General features: G+C 40.2%; 1 protein-coding gene across 3 annotated transcripts in view; it reads right to left on the bottom strand.

The window, feature by feature from the left end:
- The window catches only part of PCLO (piccolo presynaptic cytomatrix protein), a 346,941-nt gene that overhangs the window by 235,399 nt on the left and 89,046 nt on the right, over positions 1–22,496 (bottom strand). For all 3 annotated transcript variants that reach the window (XM_068276174.1, XM_068276175.1, XM_068276176.1), the window contains exon 3: positions 17,261–19,270. In XM_068276174.1, coding sequence (XP_068132275.1) covers positions 17,261–19,270 — 2,010 coding nt within the window. The remainder of the gene's footprint in view (positions 1–17,260; positions 19,271–22,496) is intronic.

Genomic DNA, 22,496 nt, shown 5'->3' with positions numbered 1-22,496 from the left:
GTATTTCCTGCTCATTTAGGAGATCATCTTTCAGCACAGTTAGTGGGACCCTGCCCCTCAGGGGTCCACTGGATGCAGTGCAGTCCGATTCCCTGCTTCTCAGGGAATCCTTGGCTGCAGTAGTGTCTGTATCTCCCGCTTCTCAGGAGATAACTTCTCTGATTACTGTTGCACCAAACACTATATCACATTGGGTGTCCTGTGTCTAGCTATACTAGCATTATTGGTGATTCTGCAGATCACCATATAATCAGGTATAGCATCTGTATTATTGGTGATACTGCAGATCACCAATAATCAGAGAAAATCTGTGTTGCTGACACCTATCGTTACAATATGTATGTGTACGTGAGAGAGAGAGACAGACAAGACAGACAGCCAGACAGACCTGATAAACAGCCAGTTTACAACTACAACGGTAATCCTGCAAGACTGCCAGAACAGAATTATTGATTGAAATATGCTGCAGGTGATGATTTCTTAATTGCTTTAACCTTTCCATTGTAGATATCAAAAAATGACAGTTTCAGGCGCACAAACAGAATCTACTGGTAAGATCATAAATTAACACAGATTAAAAAGAATATTTTTGTGGTATGCTAATTCAGTACCTTACGTAACAGTTCATTATTAAAACATTTCGCTATGAGCTGACTTTGCCTGATAGCTGAAGTTTTGCCAGCTTTTAAACCAACTGCCCTATTTTAGTAAAGAACAAAATAGCATCTGTTCAAATTTCAGACAGCAAAATGCACTTGCCTCTCTCTTTGTATTTTGTATAACAGATGCCTATAGTATTGTTCTGTGGAATTGGAGATACAGAATATTGTTTTATTTATTTTTCTTCTTTGATTGAAAGTACAACTTCATATATTTCTGAATCACCGTGAAGAAAACAAGCAGTGTTTGTAGTGAACTGAATACTGACACAAGCTGTGCGCACCCTAGAGATTAATGAATCTCTATGGCAACATCAGTCCTACCCTACTTGTGTGTAGAGGGAGAGGAGCTTTTCACACCACAAACCGCATTAAGCAGCATCATTGTTCAGCACAAATCCATAGCTTCCAACTGTCCTTTTTTATTTATGTATTTTTTTTTTAAATTTATTTGATTTAATAACATCTTATATGATATGGAAGGCATCTACTACGATCTCGAGTTTATCAGTTCATAACTCAAAATCCATACCTTAAAGCGGACCTGAACTCAAAACTTCCTCTCTGCTGTAAAATATAAGCAACAGCATAATAACCTTTAAAGAAAAACATTTCTTTGTTACAGCTGATACAAATCCTGCAATAAATCTGCGGTGTGTCTACATCCTGCTTTCATGGAAGCAGACATAGGGTTAACATCCTGTGTTTACAAATTAGCTGCTCTGCCAAGGCAGCCAGCTAACACAGCTGAGAGATCAAATAACACAGGCGATTAGTCACAGATGAGGGGGGATTAGACAGGCAAACTCTCTAAATACATAGAGGGTGCATTTCTCTATGTTTTCCTTCTGTCCTGTGCAAGAGTTCTCGTCCACTTTAAATAATGACTCACCCTAATCTATATTCCAAACTATTGTTAACCCTGTGTTACTATAGCTCTTTCCCCAACTAATAAACCTAGCCTATCCCTCACCAAATAGAAGTACATCTGACACTAACATCCCTTCAACCCAATCCTTCCTGACCTTCTGAACCCCTGAAACCTCTTGATATTTACTGTATCAGAAAAACAGATCAACTGGAACATCATCAACTGTTTGGCCAAACTATGATATACCAAGTTTCCTGATCTCCAGTGCTGCCTTTTTCATTATACAGTATGCGGTGGAATTCGGTCCAGTGATTTGTACCATTGCCACTCTCATTCATTATCCTTGTACTGTATTTACACTTTTATGCTGTCATCTTTCTGTTGTATGTTACCAGGTATTATGTCACTGAGGAAAGAAAACATTCTTGCTTTTGATAAAAGCAGAGGTTAATTCCATTTCACGTGTGTCCCCTGACAGTATCAATGCGTCTGTTTTTCCTTTCATGTTCATGTCTAGTTTCACTAAAATAGCAGTAGGTTGGCTCTCTGGGAAATGACTGAGTCAGAGGAAGACCTGCAATGTGCGACAGAAGATTTTCCCTTTGAGCTTAGCGTATATTTTTTTCCTGTCCTCTATTTTATGCAGGTACATAGAAGACTATACTAGGCAATATGTCTTACTCCTAAAGTATATAGGTAGAAAAAAAACAACGTTTTGTAAGAAATAATACCTTTTAATGGCTAACTAATAGAGTTAAATGATGCAAGCTTTCTGGGATCTAGTCCCCTTCTTCAGGCATATTTCCAGATGTAAGCTGAAGTAAAACACTGATGCAGGTAAATAGTAAACACAAAGATGACAGTTGTGCTGGTTACTGTTTAGCAGTTAGATGTCAGGTGATCAGCAGGCTGGAGCCAGAGAGCTCATGCAAGCACACATGAAATCCAGCAGGTTTCTGAAGATCATGAAGCCAAATCAATCATGTTACATAAGGTGTCATGAATCCTGTGTCATGACACCTTATGTAACATGATTGATTTGGCTTCATGATCTTCAGAAACCTGCTGGATTTCATGTATGGTTGCACTAACTCACTGGCTCCAGCCTGCTGATCACCTGACACCTAACGGATAAACAGTAACCAACACAACTGTCATCTTCGCGTTTACCATTTATCTGCATCAGTGTTTTACTTCAGCTTACATCTGGAAATATGCCTGAAGAAGGGGACTAGATCCCAGAAAGCTTGCATCATTTAACTCTATTAGTTAGCCATTAAAAGGTATTATTTCTTACAAAACTTTGTTTTTTTTCTACCTATATAATTTGTTTGGCTAACACGGTACAGAAACTTTTTTGTTACTCCTAAAGTGTAACTCTAGTCACAAGAAAACAACTATGTACATTTCAGTATGACCAGAATGAAAATTAGCAGACTGCTAATACATGTGATTATTTTCATTACATTCTGTAGTTGTTAAAAAAACACTGTACAATGCCTTCATCATTTACTCTACTTTTGCAGCTTGTCAATGAGCAAGTGAGTGGAATGCACCAAGCTTAAAGAGGAACTAAGGCCCAGCGCACACCAAAACCGCTAGCAGATCCGCAATACGCTAGCAGTTTTGGGAGCTGATTTCAGAGCGATTCTAGGTATGTTTAGAGAGGTTTTCTAAACATACCTAGCAGTTTTGGGTGCGTTTGTGTGTAGCAGATTACACATATTGTTACAGTAAAAGCTGTTACTTAACAGCTTCTGTAACAAAAATGCCTGGCAAACCGCTCTGAAGTAGCGTTTTTCAGAGCGGTTTGCGTTTTTCCTATACTTTACATTGAGGACGAAACGCTTCCGAAAACCGCAAACGCGCAGCAGGAGGCACGTTTGCGGCTTGGCAAAAACCTCAAACCGCCGGTGTGCACCATCCCATTGCAATACATTAGCCAAGCGTTTTTCCAGGCGGAAGCGGCCGGCGGATCGCTCCAAAAACCGCTCGGTGTGCACTAGGCCTTAGTGTTTGCCCTGTGTAAAGTATTTCCTCTCCCCGATTTACTTTCTAAAATGTATCACTAGTGGTAACATCTTTAGTTTTGCCAGTTGATCTGTATGGAATGTTCATAACTGAGAATTTTATTCACAGAGGGAGATATTTCTTGCTTGGCAGGTCCCACAATGCAACAAGGTTCACAGACAGAAAACGGTCAGGACCTTAGTCATGACATCACAATGTGGAAGGGGTGGAAGGGGTTTCAACATAATATTAGCTATACAGACACCCCAATGATCTATTCAAGAAAAGATAACGATTTCTTGTGGGGAAGTGGTTATCAGCTACTGATTGGAATGAAGTTCAATCCTTGGTTAAAGATCCTCTTTAAGAACATAAGAAGTGGCTGGGCAAGGACATTCTCAGAGCACAAAAGAACTGTTGCATCCTTTCAGTGAGTTATGAGGATGCTGCTTTAGCGCCAGTTTAGGATACTTTTGAAAATCTCTATATGTGATGTTATGTAACCTTTAATCTTAGTTTAAAAAGGTTATGTGTGTTTTATTCATTTTGCAGATGTTACAATGGGCATCTTTCTACTTCACAGGGCAGATATTTACCCTCACCAAAACTGTCTCTAGCCTCAGCCACTTTACTAATCATACTATACGTAGTAGCATCTGACAATTAAATGACATTTTATTTTTTCATTATTTACTAAGTATTTCAGTTCTCCCTTGATTGGCTAGTTTTATAAGACTGACTGCGTTACATTGGCCTAAATTCACTAGGATCATGCTGGAGATAATAAGGCAAGTGAAAACTTACCTCCTCACAGTGAGAGAGTTATCTTATCTCTTCATTCCTTAAGTTACCTCCTCTGTAGTTAAGGTACCTCCTGTGTAGTTATTTTCACATGCAGTTAACAGCCTGTCTTTAACTTTAGAATTCTGGAGTTATTTTAAGGATTGAAGAGTTAACTTAAAGACAGAAGAGTTAACGTTAGGTTTGCCTGAGGTAAAATGTTTCCTAAATACTACATGCCTTGTCACCATGGCGATAACTATAGAAACGTTATTAAAGACAGGAGATACGCTTAGTGAATTGAGGCCATTATGGAGGAATCAGAGGTTAGGTCACCAAATATAGAGCATTTGACTTCCTTGGTTAAAATGTAACTATTCTTAAATGTGCAAATCTTGTTTCCATTCAGTCTGTTGTTACCTCCTAACTGAAGCTTCCCACTTGGATTTTCATAGACTTAGGGAGTGGAAGAGGGCAAGGGAGTGGGTAATGTGGTGGTGGGCCTAACCCTTGCTCACCTTCCTCTGCCTCCAGCAGTTTTTTTTTTGTTCCCGGGGGGAGCAGGGAGCCTAGTGTTGTTAATTACCAGAAGGAGAAGAGACAATACTGGCATTCATTGTGCTCAGAATCTACTGGATAACATATTACAATGGTACACAATAGGGCTATTTTAAGTGTGATCCCTGGAGTTCTGCTTTAAATCATTTATGTCTAAATGTATTCCTGCCTAACATCTCTTACTGTGCTGTAGCCTATTGTTCAGCTATAGTTAAATGCATAGTTAGTGTCTTTCTGCATCATAAATACATGACACATTCTATAAAAATACATTGCTCAGCATCACACTTTAGATTTCAACTGTGATTCAACCACTATTTCAATTGAAGACTGTAATCAAATGAAAAGGTAATTCTGTGTACCTGCATGCAGCATTTCACTGCCTCTAATGGAAAAACTGAGTTTTGGTTATTTCATCTAATGTGCGTGCAAATACAGTATATACTATATACTATATATGTAAATGTGTTTGTGTGTGTACATATCTATCTATTTACACACACACACACATATTGTGTGTGTGTGTACATGTGTGTGTGTAGCAGTGATGAATGTCATCGCTCCCACTTTAATGGATTCTACAGGAACAGAAAGCATTACATAGCACAGGTTCCGTAATTTAATGAGAACACATCTTAATTTGGATGCTTTCCATTGATTGTGCATTATGCACATCCTCTAGTGCTGCAGATGACAGGCTCTGAGCTTCTAATATCAGTGATCATCAGGTTGCTAATGGAGAACATCTGTCTTGAGCTGAATAATATTACTTGCTTGCGGCTTCTAGAGGCAACATTTGAAATCTAAAGCTCTAAAAGGTTCAGTATAAAATTAGAGAAGCATTATGTACAGATTACCGTAAACAGAAAAGTAAATGCGGGATGATATGCTAACGTCAGTCAATGTCTATATGTGATTATATGACCTATTGCAAGAATTCCTTGAAAATAAATTACCCAGAAAGCATTTGCTATATTTGGGCAAGGGATTTCTCTTAGAGCAGGAAAGCTTGTTAGCAGCACAGGCAGAAAAGAACAATGTATTTAGTGCTTAAACCTGCAGACAGGGAGAGCTGTTTCTGTTGAGGTTTAAACTGAATCTTCTGTATCAACAGGTTTTAGTCCACATTGGTTAGCTATGTCCATACATGTGGCACTAATTGCACAACTATATTGGGTAAGACTGTTTCTGCTTGTCTCTATTGGAACATATGTTTGTTATCTCTAAAGATGTCCACAATGCAATTGTCGGCTTGCTGTTATTTTCTCCAGTGATAAACTTGAGTGCTTCTGCATACAATCCAGAGCACGCAGATGCCACCTAGCTACAATGCAACCTTTGTACTGCTGACTACCTGTATTCTCTTTGCACCACTCATTTCTCCAACCTAAAAGGCTTTAGGCTCAATTCACACTGCACAGATCAAAAACTGATCCGGTAAAAACATCCAACGGATTAGTTGGATGTTAGAACTATTGCAAACTCCCTATACTTGCGTTCCGTATAGGATCCGTTCCCATCTGTTGGGATCCATTTTGTTCCGTTAAAGGGAACATTTTTTTAGGGAAATGTGAACCAAACCTCAAGGCCTACCTTGCCTGCAGCTCATGGGTACATGTACTGTGGCTTTAAACCCCAGTGAGGCCAATCATTGAGAGTGATCTTAACTTGGATCGGAGATCCATATAAGTATCAGCATGTAGGAGTCATTTATTGAAGTGAACCTGAACTCGGGGGGAGGATCTAAAATAAATCTCTATGTTCTTCTCCCAACCAAGATTATATATCTATTTTTTGTCTGTTTCTGTGCCACCTCGTTCTTGAAATATCCTCGCTTTCTCTACTGTCCATTCTGATTTTGGATCATTTTGTAGTATTAGCTGCTCCTTGCCATGCTTCCCTCCCTTCTGTGTAAATTGTATTACCTCAAAGCAGATATTGACTCTTTAGAGTGTAAAACAACTGTTATATAATAGTCAGAACTTGCAGAGAACAGGGTGGCAGCCCCATGTCAGAGAGACAATACAGCACATATCATGACTTAGATGAGATTAAAAGAAGGAATAATTAGTTCCGATTTGCTTTAATAGGTCACTTTATGCACTGTAATGGAGATATGCTTCTACTAAGTTCACCATTAGTTTGCGGAGAGTAGTTGCATAAAATATTATAAACAAATGGAAATGCGATTGCCTCTAATTGTGTTTCTCTTGTATTTAGGTCCACTTATGTGCTTAGCTGAGTCCATGGTTGTTTTTCTTATATTTAATAGTTTGTTTACAGCCTAATAAAATCTAAAAAGACAAACTTTACAACTGTATCCCAAAAGTTGCAAATTACTCTTATATGCAAGATTGGGGCATAATCATTAATAATAGTAAAATTAGCATGCACAGCAATTTTCCACGTACTTACGCCACTGACACAGCGCACATTGCACAATTAATGCAGCTCACATTACCTAGGGTGGCACGTCATTGTACTTGTGTAGCACATGTTACACTAGGAACGCACGTGTTACCTACGCAATGCAAGCTGCGCTAGTGCAACTACCAGGAACATTTTATCAAAAATTATATATTTCCCCATTTATCTATGAAAATGGAACTATAGTCATAATTTCCCCATCTGCTCCAACTGATAAATCACACTATATAAGATCTACACAGCAAATGCACTACTTAGATAATGTGGAATTCAATAATTTGTACTTTACGTGTCTGTATGTTTTTCAAATATTCTTAACCTCCCTGGCGGTAAGCCCGTGCTGAGCACGGGCTATGCCGCCGGAAGGCAACACATTTAGGCCCCGCTGGGCCGATTTGCATAATTTTTTTTTTGCTACACGCAGCTAGCACGTTGCTAGCTGCGTGTGCAATGCGATCGCCGCCGCTACCCGCCGATCCGCCGCTATTAGTCACGCTGCGGCCGCCCCCCACCCCAGACCCCGTGCGCTGCCTGGCCAATCAGTGCCAGGCAGCGCTGTGGGGTGGATCGGAGTCTCCTTTGATGTCACGACGTCGATGACGTCGGTGACGTCATCCCGTCCGTCACCATGGTGACGGGGGAAGCCCTCCAGGAGATCCCGTTCTTTGAACGGGATCTCCTGAGATCGGAGGGGCTGGGGGGATGCCGCTGAGCAGTGGCTATCATGTAGCGAGACCTTGTCTCGCTACATGAAAAAGAAAAATTTTTCAAAAAAAAACAAACGGATTTGCTGCCCCCTGGCGGATTTTTAGCAAACCGCCAGGAGGGTTATTACTTTGATTAGTATGCAGTGCAACCATTTTATCTGCATCCAACTTGTCTTCAAAATGCAATCCACAGTTACTGGTACACTGTAAGTGAAACACTTGCTTTATGCTAGGGGAATCCCTCTGACTTGGAGTCTTACAACTCAAACAGACAGTTGACAGTTAGTCTTCTTTGCCTTCTAGGAACAATGTAGTCATCAGAGATACATTTACAGTGAGCACATCAGCTTGCTACCATGGGTAATTGATGAGGGGATCTGTTGCTGAAACTGCCATGCTGTAGCATGTATGTTCATACTATTTCTACAGATGATTCAGAACTCTATCCCCACAGAGCCAATCATGGCCAAAATGGATTCATGCATATAGTACTATCATGTATACAGCTTATGCCCCTTGCCTCCTGGCTCTATAGCCTATCTCCTTAGGTTGTAGCTTGTATGGACAATCTTCTCTCTCCTAGGACCATATGCAGTTCCCCTTTCTCCTGAGTTTTCTCCTAGGTGATATTTTCACACCTCGTCATAAAAGGCCTTTTAAAGGACCACTATTGCGAAATTTCTAAAAAAAAATACTTCTACAAGCATTCAGAATTAATATTTTTAAGTTTTATTTTTTTAGAAATTTCGTGATAGTGGTCTTTTATACCACCAGCAAGCAAGAAAATACTGAAAATAATTTTGACAGTGCTTTCTCACCAACTTTTAGTTACTGTTTCAGTCGTAAAATGCTTCGTTATTTTAAAGAAAATATGAAAATGATCTCCTAGGAGATAACTCACAAGAAAAAGTCAATTGCATATGGGCCCTGGTGTCTTCTGGTATTGCTTGGCATACTGGTTATACTGTATTGCTATTTCTGTTCAAATAAGTGTTATCTCTGCTTTCTTTGTTGCCCACATACAATACATGAATTTGCATTAACTATATAGCAGATATACTGTAAGTTACGGTAACTGTTGCATAATAATAATAATAATAATATCATCAACATGAAAATGACTAATTCTGGGGACAAGAATTGTGTAGGTAAGAAAAGGGTGAATTATGCATATTGTGGTTTTACAGTACTGATTAATGTACCCTCAGAGGAAGTGTGTGTGGTTAGCTGCCGTGCTTATTGATCCATAGCACCCTATAATTTCAGAAATATTATTATGGTGTTAGCTTTTTTTATGGTAAGGTACAAAATACACACTGGGGTTTTATTTTCTTATTGAAGTTTTAAAAGTGAAATGTTTAAAAATAGGTTCACATACAAAGTAATACAATATACATCACTTGTTTAAAGGGCCGCCCATTAAAAAACAGGCGCCAGGTTTCGCCCGCAACCCCCTCTCCACCACAAGGAGTGCATGGCCGTGAATCGCGTGTGCACGCAGGACCGCGAACTGCAGGTGCAGGGCTGCGTCGTACACGCTGGAACATGTGCACAGGAGCGCGCACACATCCATGTACACCCCCCACCCCCTGCACTCGTCCACTGTCTGAAGTCCCCCCTTGTGTTTGCGCATGAGTGCCAGGCACAACGTATGGCTACAGGAGGACGCAGTGACAGGCATTTTAATACATTGGATGATTTATGTATTACAGATACCATTCATAACTACTGTATATCCTTTTTCCCCTAATAGCAAATAAGTTTGAGGTGATGCTATCACTGTCTATTAATGCTCTATCCCATTTGTTGTATCTCCAGTGAAAAATTAAATAGAATTGAACTTTTTTCCAAATGGCTGCTCCCATGGCCACTTACGCTGTGGCTTCTGATCTGTTACTGCTGCTCATGCTAAATACTGGTAAATGTGTAACCAACCTTAACAGAAAAAAAAATCCAATGAAAGACATTTTCAATGGATATTTCTTTGGCTGCTTTTGCCCCTTTGCCTAGTGTAAATGTTGCTAGATATTCCCATAACTGCCAACAATAAATTCTAATCTCTCCCTTATTATTTTTATAACAGGCGTGTTGCACGACTACAGCCTGTAATGCCGGCTGTGAACCCTACTGCTGGTTCTGTTAGCTTCTGCCGTCTGCCAAAACCAACTCCCCCAGACACCAAACAAAAATTTCTTTGTAACATTAACACTTTCAATGTGACATGTTACTGTTGATGCTACTGACTGCTAGCACAGCTATCCCCTTTCAAACATGTCTATAAAAAGACATGGCATGCAAGAAACAATAAGGTATCATGAGAAAGTAGGTGCAAGGAGAGATTAGGTATCATGAGACATGAGATTCCAAAGGACTAAGGTATAATGAGATATGAGGGGCAAAGCAATATGACATATTAACAAGTTAGGTGGCATAAAGAGGAGTGAAAAATTAGAGAGGAATGTGTTATAGTAAGGCATGGTGGTTTTATGGACAGGGCTCTCTTCTCACTGTGATATGGTATCTGCTTTAAATATCAGCTCAACTATGAGCATGGAAATGTGTATGTTTTGCCTAATTTCCCTGGGATTCCTCTGGGCATTGTGATCTTTCTCCCACATCCCAAAAACATACTGGTCAGTAAATTACTTCACCTCTAAAAATTAGCTTTAGGCTAACATAAGAACATTAGATTATTGCTGATGGTAATGATTCAATTATGAGCTCCTGGGGTGTGGCCTAGTGATGGTCCTGCAAGGAAGGAAACCTTTACAACTCCCATACGGCACTTAGAAGAAGCAGACCTTTTTAGCCTCCACTAATCTGGCTAATGCTGATAGACTCTCACTGCACTGGATTGCAAAAACTAGCCAATAGCATTCCATCCTTACCTAATCTATTTTTCACCACTGGCAATGAAGTGGAAACAATACTGGCACAGCACACAGGCTAGTCAGGATCACCAGAGGAGTAGTGCAAGATGGTGCCCATGAAGCAACAGTGGGGGTGGAAACCCTGGCAGCCAGAAAACCAGGAAAGCCACAGATCCTAGCAGACCATTCTTTACCACAGAGACAGATCCCTGCTGAGGTGATCAACTTCGGAGCCAACAAAGGGGTGTTAAAGGGGAACTGAAGAGAGAGGTATATGGAGGCTGTCATGTTTATTTCCTTTTAGACAATACCAGTTGCCTGGCAGCCCTGCTGATCCTCTGCCTCTAATACTATTAGCCATAGCCCCTGAACAAGCATGCAGATGATCAGGTGTTTCAGTGGTTCAGACTTATAAGTCTGATCTGACAAGACTAGCTGCATGCTTGTTTCTGGTTTTAATCAGATACTACTGCAGAGAAATAGACCAGCAGGGCTGCCAGGCAACTGGTATTGATTAAAAGGAAATAAACATGACAGCCTCCATATACCTCGCTCTTCAGTTCCCCTTTAAAGGAGCTGGAAAGTTACAGGTTCCAGAGCCAATAAGATCAGAGCTCCTGTGAGGCATTGCAGTTATGTAAGACATTAATACTACATGGTAAGTCAGCTTAATATCTGAGCTAAACATTTTAAGCATCACAGCATACAAAAACTTTGTGACTGCACGTTCAAGCTGGAATGGCGAATAAACAATTGTATGTAGAGTCCTATTATATTTAATCCCAAATAGGACTTGACCTGAAAATTCGCATGTGAATAACACAAAGTTTTGTTTGTCTGTTTTTTATGTTTATGGGGCTTCCCTACAGACAAATCTTAAACAATGAAAACATTTTATCTGCCTTGCACAGTAGGAATGTAGCCTAAAAGGAAGGATGTCATAGCACAGGTTAGAAAATAAATGAAACACAATTGACAGGATCACAGTTCACAGAAATCAATGTGAAAACAATGATTTCATGAAAGACAAGTAATTGTATGTTGTTACCGTTGTTCTATACTATGAAATGGTAATATTTGATTAACTGATTTTATCACATAGCGAGTTACATTGTAGATTTGAGTCCACCAAATGAGATTTTTTTTCCCTGATATAATTGTGCTCTAAATTACAGCCTTTTTGTAAGTAAAGTTGTACCTTCAAAAATAACTGTTAGGAATGGTGGGGTCCTGAGTAACAAATGTAAGAAACAGTACAGATAGTAAATCACTAGGAAGTGTATTATGTTTGCTGTGAGTGGAAAATAGAGTCCACTCCAATAAAGCCGGACTGGATAACACTGATTAACCACATCTTACAGTTACACAGATTGACTTAGTGAGGGGCTGGCTAAATACATTCTACAGAATCTGGGGTCCCTGGGTGCAGACAATGTAGAGCACAATACTTACCTTAGACAGTTATTGAGGTTTCTATGGGGACCGCTGTGATCAGAAATATCCCTTGCAATTTTCCCCATGCCATTTGCCAGAAGCTATGTAACCTTCTAACCCTAGGGGTGGGCATTCAAATAGTAATTAAAATTGTCTTGTATACAGTTGTATGTAATTGTCTATGATTGTCTTGTATACAGCTAAACCACTGATTGGGTTGGGCATAAGACAGCCAGTCAGAGGCTTTGATCACCTCAGAAAGCCCACCCCTAAGTTTAGAAACATGTAAAAATAGCCTAATGGTTCATTATGCCTGCCACCAAAACAGCAGCTTGACAGAAAGACTGCTGCGGATTTTCTCCTTATAGCATATATATTTCAATTGCAGTTACATTATACATTACTAATGTGTTATTGTGCTAATTTAAACATTGCTTTACTACCAAATGAGAGAGAAATGACTACAGTTTTACCTTTATAGTTAAGATAATGTAATTAAAAAAAAACAGAAAAAAAGTTCTAAGTAGAACCGAATTTATCCCAAGTATAATAATATGCTCCAGGGTCAGTCAGCGCTACATCACCAAGTCTTTTCTACAGACTACATAGTAAGTTATCATACGAGGTATAACAGAGAAGCAGTTCCCTTGAGCTTCAGCTCCTTTCCACAGACAGACATAAACTGACAAAACACCATTAATTGTCATGGAAAATACAGTTATCTGACAAGGATATACTCAGGTGTCATCATCAGTAAGTGACTTCACTGTGTCTTACTCAACTCTACCTGCTGTGCAGTGCTGCAGTGGAAATAAGCGGAATGCCTTTGAGGGATTAGTCCTGTGTCCCCATGATATCTATTACTTGCCTGTGACACAGTCTCATCCAGGCTTTGCTTCCATAGGAAATGTGTTCATACACACAGGAATTGTGCAGTTAAACAACACCTAGCACAATAATTGCATATGCCATGTTTGCAAATGCATTTTTCCCCTTGTCTACTATGTATTTATATCCTAATAACGTAAAAGGGTTCCCTTTGATTCTATCATCTGGAGCTGTGCAAGTATGCTGTACATGTGTGCCATTTTAGAGGCCCAAAGGCGTTACCTATTCATCTAGTATTTACATTTGTCTCTTATTTCTTCTATTGCTGAGGACTGCAAAAATTGAACTTTATCTAAGATGAATTTCACAATAAGACTGATATGCTGTTCCTTTTTACATTGTGCCCCATTACTTAGAAGAAGAGACTGATGATTTTCAGGAGTCTGATCCTGCACTGCCTGGCACTTAGAGTAGTTTCACGTCACACTTGTATGCATTGACATTGCACACTTACTTTTGCACAGGGTTTTTCGGAAGCCACATTGTGCATTATTCGTAAGCCATTTTTTCAATATTATTATTATTTTTTGATTGGCTGGCTGGGTTTGCAATGCTGAAATCCTGTATGAATGTCAAATACAGCTTGGCTGGACTTACAGCTGTCTGTAAGCCATCTGAAATCCTTCCCATATACAATCCCAAAAGGTAGTCAGGAAGAAGCTGCGAGAGGCCACCACCTAGTCATTACCTATGAAGAGAGCTGACCTCTAACACCTCCTCTCACACAGGAGGAAACTGAGGAAGGGTGTGGGTGAGGTCAGGTGATGGCTCTGTGCAGAATAAAAAACTCTGGCTCTCAAGAACACTGCTCCATAGGGTAAAACCAAGCAATAGCCCAGGATCCCATGCTCATTAGGGGCCCGAACACCCAGGGGCTATAAAGGTCACAATTTACAGTCAGTACAGTATGAATATGTAAGGGGCCCCTACATACTTTTTTGTTCATGGCTGCATTTTACCTAATAAATGTTTCTGCTGACTTTGCTTAAGACTTGTGCTTTGTGCAAAAGATCATTGGGTCAATGAAGGACTATAATAAAGGAAATGTATAGGACTATAAAGTTGTTTTCCTTGTAATATAATACTGTTTAATTAGCTTGGTATTACAAAAATATTTTTTTTTTTTAAATCAATACCATATTAGATATTTGAAATTAACATTTCAAACGTCATACTAGCCAGTAGGGCCACAGATCTGTAGTTAGCAAAAAGTGGATTCTTCACTACTGTGATGTAAATGTAACACCACAGTATGTAACTTAAACACCTAAAACGAGAGGGATATAGAGGCTGCCATATTTCTCCCCTTTAAACAATACAAAAAAATATTGGTAATGTTTCATATTTTACAACTTTAAATACATGTATTTTAAAATATATATTATTAGCAATAAACATAACAAATCTATATATACTCTGTATAGAGCACGTGTGTCTTTTTTCCCCCAGAGTTTGTTTCCTGTCCCTATGGTGGTCACCTACAATCCAAAATTAAATATGCTGAGGAAGATATTGAAAGCCCTACAACCGCTACTCTACAAAGACAAACGCCTGAAGGAAGTTTTTCCTGATTTACCACTGCTTGTTATCAGACAACCTCCCAATTTGAGACAAATGATTATTAGAAGTGCATTATCTACACCAGAAATTTCAGGCACATTACCCTGCAATAACGCAAGGTGTGAGACCTGCCCTTATAGCTTGTGCACAAGCCAAATACAAATACCAAACTCACAGAAATATCATCAAATATCAGACCAATTTTCCTGTGAGTCATCCAATGTTGTATACATGATACGCTGCATGAAATGCCCCTCACGAGGAATCTATATAGGAGAAACAGGACAAAAACTGCGCACAAGAATGAACCATCACCGCTTTAAAATTAATGGACATACCGATTGGCCAACACCTCTGTGAACCAGGACACAGCATGCAAGATCTCAAAGTGCTTATTCTTAAGGGCAACTTCAAAAATGAACAAGCAAGAAAGATTTCTGAGTGCAAATTTATGAAGATGTGTAAGACATTAACAGAGGGTTTAAATTGTGGAATAGAATTCATGACTCCTTATGTAACATGATTGACTTGGCTTCATGATCTTCAGAAACCTGCTGGATTTCATGTGAGCTCACTGGCTCCAGCCTGCTGATCACCTGACATCTAACTGCTAAACAGTAACCAGCACAACTATCATCTTTGTGTTTACTATTTACCTGCATCAGTGTTTTACTTCAGCTTACATGTGGAAATATGTCTGAAGAAGGGGACTAGATCCCAGAAAGCTTGCATTATTTCACTTTATCAGTTAGCCATTAAAAGGTATTACTTTTACAAGACTTTTTTTTTTTCTACCTACATTTCCTGTCCCTTCTGACACTTCTAGAGGTGCTGGAGGAGACAATCACTACCCCTTGCCATATGGACCAAGCAGTAGGCAGGATGTTTTCTGAATGAGAAATGTACTGATGTACTGATATGAGTGTGATTTGCAAGCACAATGTCTGGCTTTGTGATTTTGATCTTTTTTTATTATATAGCCGTAAAATATAACATTGTAAAATTAAGATTCTCTGCATGCCAAAGAAAAATAAAATGTAACAGTTAAATTAACATATAGTGAATCAGCATCTTTTTTTGAATTATTATGACTCCATACAAACTTTAAAGCTGAACGCCAGGAAAAATGTGTTGCTTTTCAAATTCCAATATGAGCTGCATGGCAAACAGATTGTCTTTCATCCAGGACTGCTACAGTTTTGCATAGCTGAATGCAGGCTGTAGTGCTAGGAGCCCTTGGGGACATTGGTCATGCCACTTTGTAGTTTTAAAATGTTCTGAGGATCCTCAAAGACTTATGTTGGATGTGTCCATTGCAGGATAGCCTTGTGATGCTCAACATTGGTAAAACTGAGCCACAACATCAACATCATGGGTACCCCACGCCTATTTAAATGCAGAGCAGCAGCTGAGCCATACTGTATATTACTGGCTACTGACTGGGGGACATCTCCTTTGCATGCCTCTTCATGGTACAAGCACTGTACAGCACCACGTGACTTCCCTCCCTCTATGTCATGTGATATGCAGAGCAGAGTCGCATGGTGCTGTACGTCGCTTGCACAATGAAGAAGAGTGCAAAGGAGATGTTCCACCACCAGAAGCCGGTAATGTATGGCTTTGCTGCTGCTCTGCATTTACACAGGAGTGGGTCCTCCGGCTCCCATGACAAAGGTTAAAGGGGTACTGTAGGGGGGTCGGGGGAAAATGAGTTCAACTTACCCGGGGCTTCTAACGGTCCCCCGCAGACATCCTGTGTTGGCGCAGCCACTCACAGATGCTCCGGACCTGCCACCGGTTCACTTCTGGAATTTCAGACCTTAAAGTCTGAAAACCACTGCGCCTGCGTTGCCGTGTCCTCGGTCCCGCTGATGTTACCAAGAGCGCACAGCGCAGGCCCAGTATGGTCTGTGTCTGCGCAGTACACTCCTGGTGACATCAGCGGGAGTGAGGACATGACAACGCAGGTGCAGTGGTTTTCTGACTTTAAAGTCAGAAATTCCAGAAGTGAACTGGAGGCGGGGCCGGAGCATCGGTGAGTGGCTGCGCCAACACAGGATGTCTGCGGGGGACCATTAGAAGCCCCGGGTAAGTTCAACTCATTTTCCCCCGACCCCCCTACAGTATCACTTTAATACTGGAGGGATTGAGGGCCCAGACAACAGATCTCTCTACAAGAGATGGGTTCTCTCACTTCTTGATAAAATTCCCTCATAGACTTTAACATAATTAACTGTATTCATTAAAGGTAACAGCACAAACTAAAATATGGGGTGTGAGCATCTGATAAAATATGTGTAAAAGTGCTTTACATAAATATACTTGATAAATGCTTCCAGTTATCTCCGGAGTTCTATTTTGAAGGAAAGAAGTGTGTATATAACACACAGTGCAACAAGGCTAACATATGTAATTATCAGTTATATATTGGGAAATTAAACAAAAATATATATAACAAGGTACTAAATAAACACAGCAAACTGTTACCAGTCTTACCTCTGTTAGATGTGGTGTTGGGTTAAATCCACAAAGATTGCAAACTATTTTCTTGCATTCTGTACATGTATTAAAGTTGGGAGGGTCCGTAGAACCAATATTAAGTTGTATCTGGCAAAGAGGACATAATGTTTTTGAATTTATTATCTTCTCAGTTTTTTCTATTAATGGCTTTTTAACAGCATCTTTAGGTGCAGTTTCCTTTTCTTTAACTATATTTTCATCAGTTGCTTTTGGTAAAGAACTAGGCTTGGGTTCTTCTATCTTTTTTACAACTACAGGCTGTGTTTCTTTTTTTGCTGCAGGAGGTTTAGGTGATGGTGGAGCTACAGTCTCTTTTGCTGATTTTGGTGGATCAGCTGCTTTTGGTGGAGGTACAGGCTGCTTAGCAGCCATTCCTTGTGTGCTTTGTGTTTGAGGGCTTTGTTGGGCTGCTGTGGATATAAAACTTGATGCTTGGCTAAATATTGATGCACCAAACCCAAACAATTTTCCAGTTACTGTTTCTTGTGGTGTTGTGGGCTGTGGTTTAGGGGTTTCTGTCATACTCCCCAAGTTCAAACTAAACCGTCTAGGTTGCTCTTGTGGTTTTGGGGTCTGTGCTGTAAGTTGGGGTACTGTCTGGGGAGCAGCAGCTAAATTTGAAGGACTAGGTTTTGGACCACCTGGTTGTTGAGGTGGTTGAACAACAGGTTTATGTAAAGGACTAGGTTTGGGGCTTGCTGGCCCAGGAGGCTGAGAGGTTTGTGGAGCTGCAGGTTTATGTGCAGGACTAGGTTTGGAGCTTGCTGGCCCAGAAGGCTGTGAGGTTTGTGGAGCTGCAGGTTTATGTGAAGGACTAGGTTTGGGGCTTGCTGGCCCAGGAGGGTGTGAGGTTTGTGGAACTGCAGGTTTATGTGAAGGACTAGGTTTGGGGCTTGCTGGCCCAGGAGGCTGTGAGGTTTGTGGAGCTGAAGGTTTATGTGAAGGACTAGGTTTGGGGCTTGCTGGTCCAGGAGGCTGTGAGGTTTGTGGAACTGCAGGTTTATGTGAAGGACTAGGTTTAGGGCTTGCTGGCCCAGTAGGCTGTGAGGTTTGTGGAACTGCAGGTTTATGTGAAGGACTTGACTTAGGGCTTCCTGGCCCATCAGGTTTTGATGCTTGTGAAAGGACAGGTTTAGGTGAAGTGCTAGGCTTTGGACTTCCTGGACCAGGAGGTTTTGATGTATGCGAAACTACTGGTTTATGTGTAGGGCTAGATTTTGGACTTCCTGGTCCAGTTGACTGCGATGTTTGTGGAGCCCATGGTTTTTGTGATGGGGTTGGCTTTGGGCTTCCTGGTCCAGTTGGCTGGGCTGTTTGTGGGACAACAGGTTTAGGCAAAGGGCTAGGTTTTGAACTTGCCACAACTGGATCGTTTGGAGTTTGTTTACTATCTGCTTTAACAACAGCTTTCTTTGGACTTTTTGTGGGGTCATCTTTTCCTGATGCACCTTCAGTTTTCTGAGGAATTTCTTGTGCTTGTACAAAGGATACATCTGATTGCTTAAGCTCTTGCACTTGACCTGACATGCTGATCTTTTGTTTGTTTTGGTCTACTGGTACATCTACCAATGGCTTTAAAGATTCAATATGTTTTGGTGCAGGGAAATACTTAGTGTCAGATGTAGCTAAAGATTTTTGAGGAGCGTCATGATGCGTTGGCTCCACAGGCAGCTTCCTTTCAGTTCCAGATGGTTTGGCTTTGGAGTCTGGAGTCCCTATTTTTATTTCACTGGTTTGTTGATTAGTTTTAGTTGGTGAGCCAGACAAAGATGTCTGCTTGGTCAATATAGGTGGCTTTTTTGGACTTTGCTTCATTGCTTGATCTGGCACATGAACAGATTCCTTCTTTAAAGGTGTAGCAGGAGTTGCTGCTGCTGGAATTACAGGTTTTTGCTTAACTGGTGGTGGCATTGCTGAAGGAAAAGCATTCACATCCATCCCAAGTGCTCTCTGCATCTGACAGTTCAAACACAACCATTCATGTATCTGTAAAGAAGAAAAGAAAAAAAAGGAAATCCCATAAATGTATGTAAATAATACATTTTATCTAAGTAATAACTTCTATAAAAGTTATGTCCATTTATTCAGTAAAGCAAAACAATTACCATCTGTATTTCCATAGGAAAATTTTGGTAACCCAGTTTTAGTCAGTCCTGGAACTTTTGGCACCAGGCATTTAGTTGTTGCATAGCTAAAACTCCTGGTATAGTTATGGCTCATCAAAACTTAATTGTGCTGCTGGCATTCAACTATTAGAAAACCCAAAATGTCTGTCACTGAAAATCTATGCTGGAGTTCAGATAAAACAAAAGCACTTAAAGGGAAGGTTCAGTTCTGCGCCTGCGCAGTAGAGCCCGGAGGACGTCCGATGACATCAGAGCGCCGGCGTGGGACGCAGAAGTTCCGGGCCTTGGAGCGCAGAAGAGCCCGACCTGGCAGCCGGCCTGGCCAGGTCGGGTCGGCCACCGGAGACCACCGGGAGCCTGCGGAGCGGCGGCGAGGGCACCTCCTGCCTGCCACGGGCTGGAGGAAGCCCCAGGTAAGTGGAATTTGATTTTTATTTTTTACCCACCCTCCCTGAACCTTTCCTTTAAGACCAAAACATTTTAAAATTTTGGTTAGGGATAGGAAAGCTAGAGTGAAGTTCATTTTAGGGGCTAGAAGGAGATTAGAATTAGGCACCAGGAAAGGGTTAATGTCAAGGGGGGTGTTAAGGGTAATTTAGGCATCAGTAAGGAGTTAAACATAAGGTGTAGATTAAGATTTGGCATAAGGAAGATGTTCAACTTTAGAATGAGGTTAAAGTTAAGTGTCTGAAAGGGGGTTTAAGTATGAAATATTAGTTAGTTAATGCCAGCCAAACAATGGTTGAGAAAAAACAAAACCACTGCTAAAAACAACATTGCTTAGCCAACCTCACGCCAGTACCAAAATGACACTGCTAATTATTTACGAATGCAGCTGCACAGACTCCCACTGTGACCGTCAGCATTTTTTTTTCTTTATAAACCCACTAAACTCAGAAGGCAAATTCAAGTTGAGGTGGTAGAAAGTAGACATCTTGCTTCCACTTAGGCCTCCTTTCCACGAACTGTTGAGCTGTGTGCTCAGCAAGCAGTTACTAGGTAGAAGTAAGCAGTCATCATGCAGCAACAAGCAGTTACCAGGCAGCAGTGAGCAGTTGAGAGAGTTTACGAGGCATTTCACTGCCTTTCGACAGTTCGTGGAAAAAAGGCCTTTTTCACATTTATTGTATCCAAAAATATATATGCATATGTAAAACAAGGTGGTGCAAATGAAGGTGAAGAGCAATCAGCCTAACAGCTGTTTCCTCTTAAAAACATGTTTCCACCACATTATTTAAGTTAGTATTTTTATTATTAGGATTTATTTATTTTGATACAGGTATACATACCATAGCCAAGGGTCTGCACTTTTTAAATATGCATGTCAAGAGAATATGTTATTATATTATTTACAATTATAAGCTTATAAATAGTGATGGACGCAAATTGAAAAAATGCACCTTTATTTCTAAATGAAATATCGGCACCATAAATTGTGATAGGGACATCGTTTAAACGGTGTAATAACCGGGACAGATGGGCAAATAAAATACATGCGTTTTAATTACGGTAGCATATATTAATTTCAATCTATAATGGCCAAAAACTGAGAAATAATTATTTTTTTCCGTTTTTTTCTTATTCTTCCTGTTAAAATGCATTTACAGTAAAGTGGCTCTTAGCAAAATGTACCCCCCAAAGAAAGCCTAATTGGTGGCGGAAAAAACAAGATATAGATCAATTCATTGTGATAAGTAGCAATAAAGTTATAGGCGAATGAATGGGAGGTGAACGTTGCTTGGATGCATGAGATTTTCGGCACTGCGGTGCTGAACCGGTTATTCAATTCAGTCTAAGGTTGTTGTATCATGTATGGTATTAAATGTTCTCCAACCTTAGTAATTCAGACACACAGTGGTGTGTTATAAGGGGCAGGGCCGGCGCTACCATTAAGGCAAAGGAGGCAGCTGCCCCAGGGCCCCAGAGCTTGTAGAGGCCCCCAGTGGCTACAAGAGGAAAAAATTTTTTTGCAAATCGGCCTTATAGTTTTTGAGAAAATCGATTTTAAAGTTTCAAATGAAAATAACAAAACACATTTAAAAACCTGTCGACTTTAATGGTTAATAGCAAATCCACCTTAAATGCCAGAAACCCTAAATTTGCAGGATATGTTAAGGAGATCATTAGGAATAAGAGGAAAAAACAATTTTTCAAAAAGAGCTAATAGTTTTTGAGAAAATCGATTTTAAAGTTTAGAAGGAAAAAAGTATAGTTTTAAATGCGGTAAATGTCACTTTTAGTAGCAAACCTAACGGTAGTGTAATTTTACATGCATCAAACGAAAGCGCAGTAAATTTCCTGACGGGGTTTCCAGGGGGTCTATACGCAGCAGCAGCGCTTTGGCCAGGGATCGCTATACAGCCGCAATATGGCTGTATGAAGATCCCTGGCATTTTTTCCTAATTTCCCAATTTTTTTTTATGTTTAGAGTGTGGGAATTTAAAAAAAAAAAATTATGTGGGGTCCCCCCTCCTGAAACTTTTTAACCCCTTGTCCCCCATGCAGGCTGGGATAGCCAGAATGTGGAGCTCTGACCGATTGGGACTTCACACCCTGACTATACCAGCTGCAAAAAAGGTCCCCTAATTCTGATTTTTGTTCCGGGGTATATGTTGGGGGGCCCCCCAGGTTTATTTTGCCCTGGGGCCCCATTGTTGCTTAATCCGGCCCTGATAAGGGGCCATTCAATTTACAAGAATTGAAAAATATAGGTCAACAGACTGAAAAGATAGCATACCTACTGACACAAATCACTGCTTAAGATGCAGACAAAGTAAAGCATTTTAGACAGGTAAAACTATTACATTTCATACTGAAAATTCACATGGCTGAAAGACAGAATTAGGCTATCTATGACGAAATCAGGAATATATAAAGTTTCTGTCTGACGTGACTTTAGCTACTTTTTTTTTAAACAATGTGGAACAACATTTACACCAAGCTCAGTTTAATAAACAACCTTACATTTTCTATTCAGTGTAAGTCCCAGTTTCATCATAATATATTTTAACTTTAATAATTCAAAGAATACCTGTATCACAATATACAATCTAAAATGACCACAGTGGTACGTGCCTAGAAGGCTG

The sequence above is a fragment of the Hyperolius riggenbachi genome, chromosome 3, assembly GCF_040937935.1.
Source record: "Hyperolius riggenbachi isolate aHypRig1 chromosome 3, aHypRig1.pri, whole genome shotgun sequence".
In the NCBI taxonomy this organism is placed as follows: Eukaryota; Metazoa; Chordata; class Amphibia; order Anura; family Hyperoliidae; genus Hyperolius; species Hyperolius riggenbachi.
Note: the sequence above shows the minus strand (reverse complement) of the source record. Positions and strands in the feature narration are given on the sequence as shown.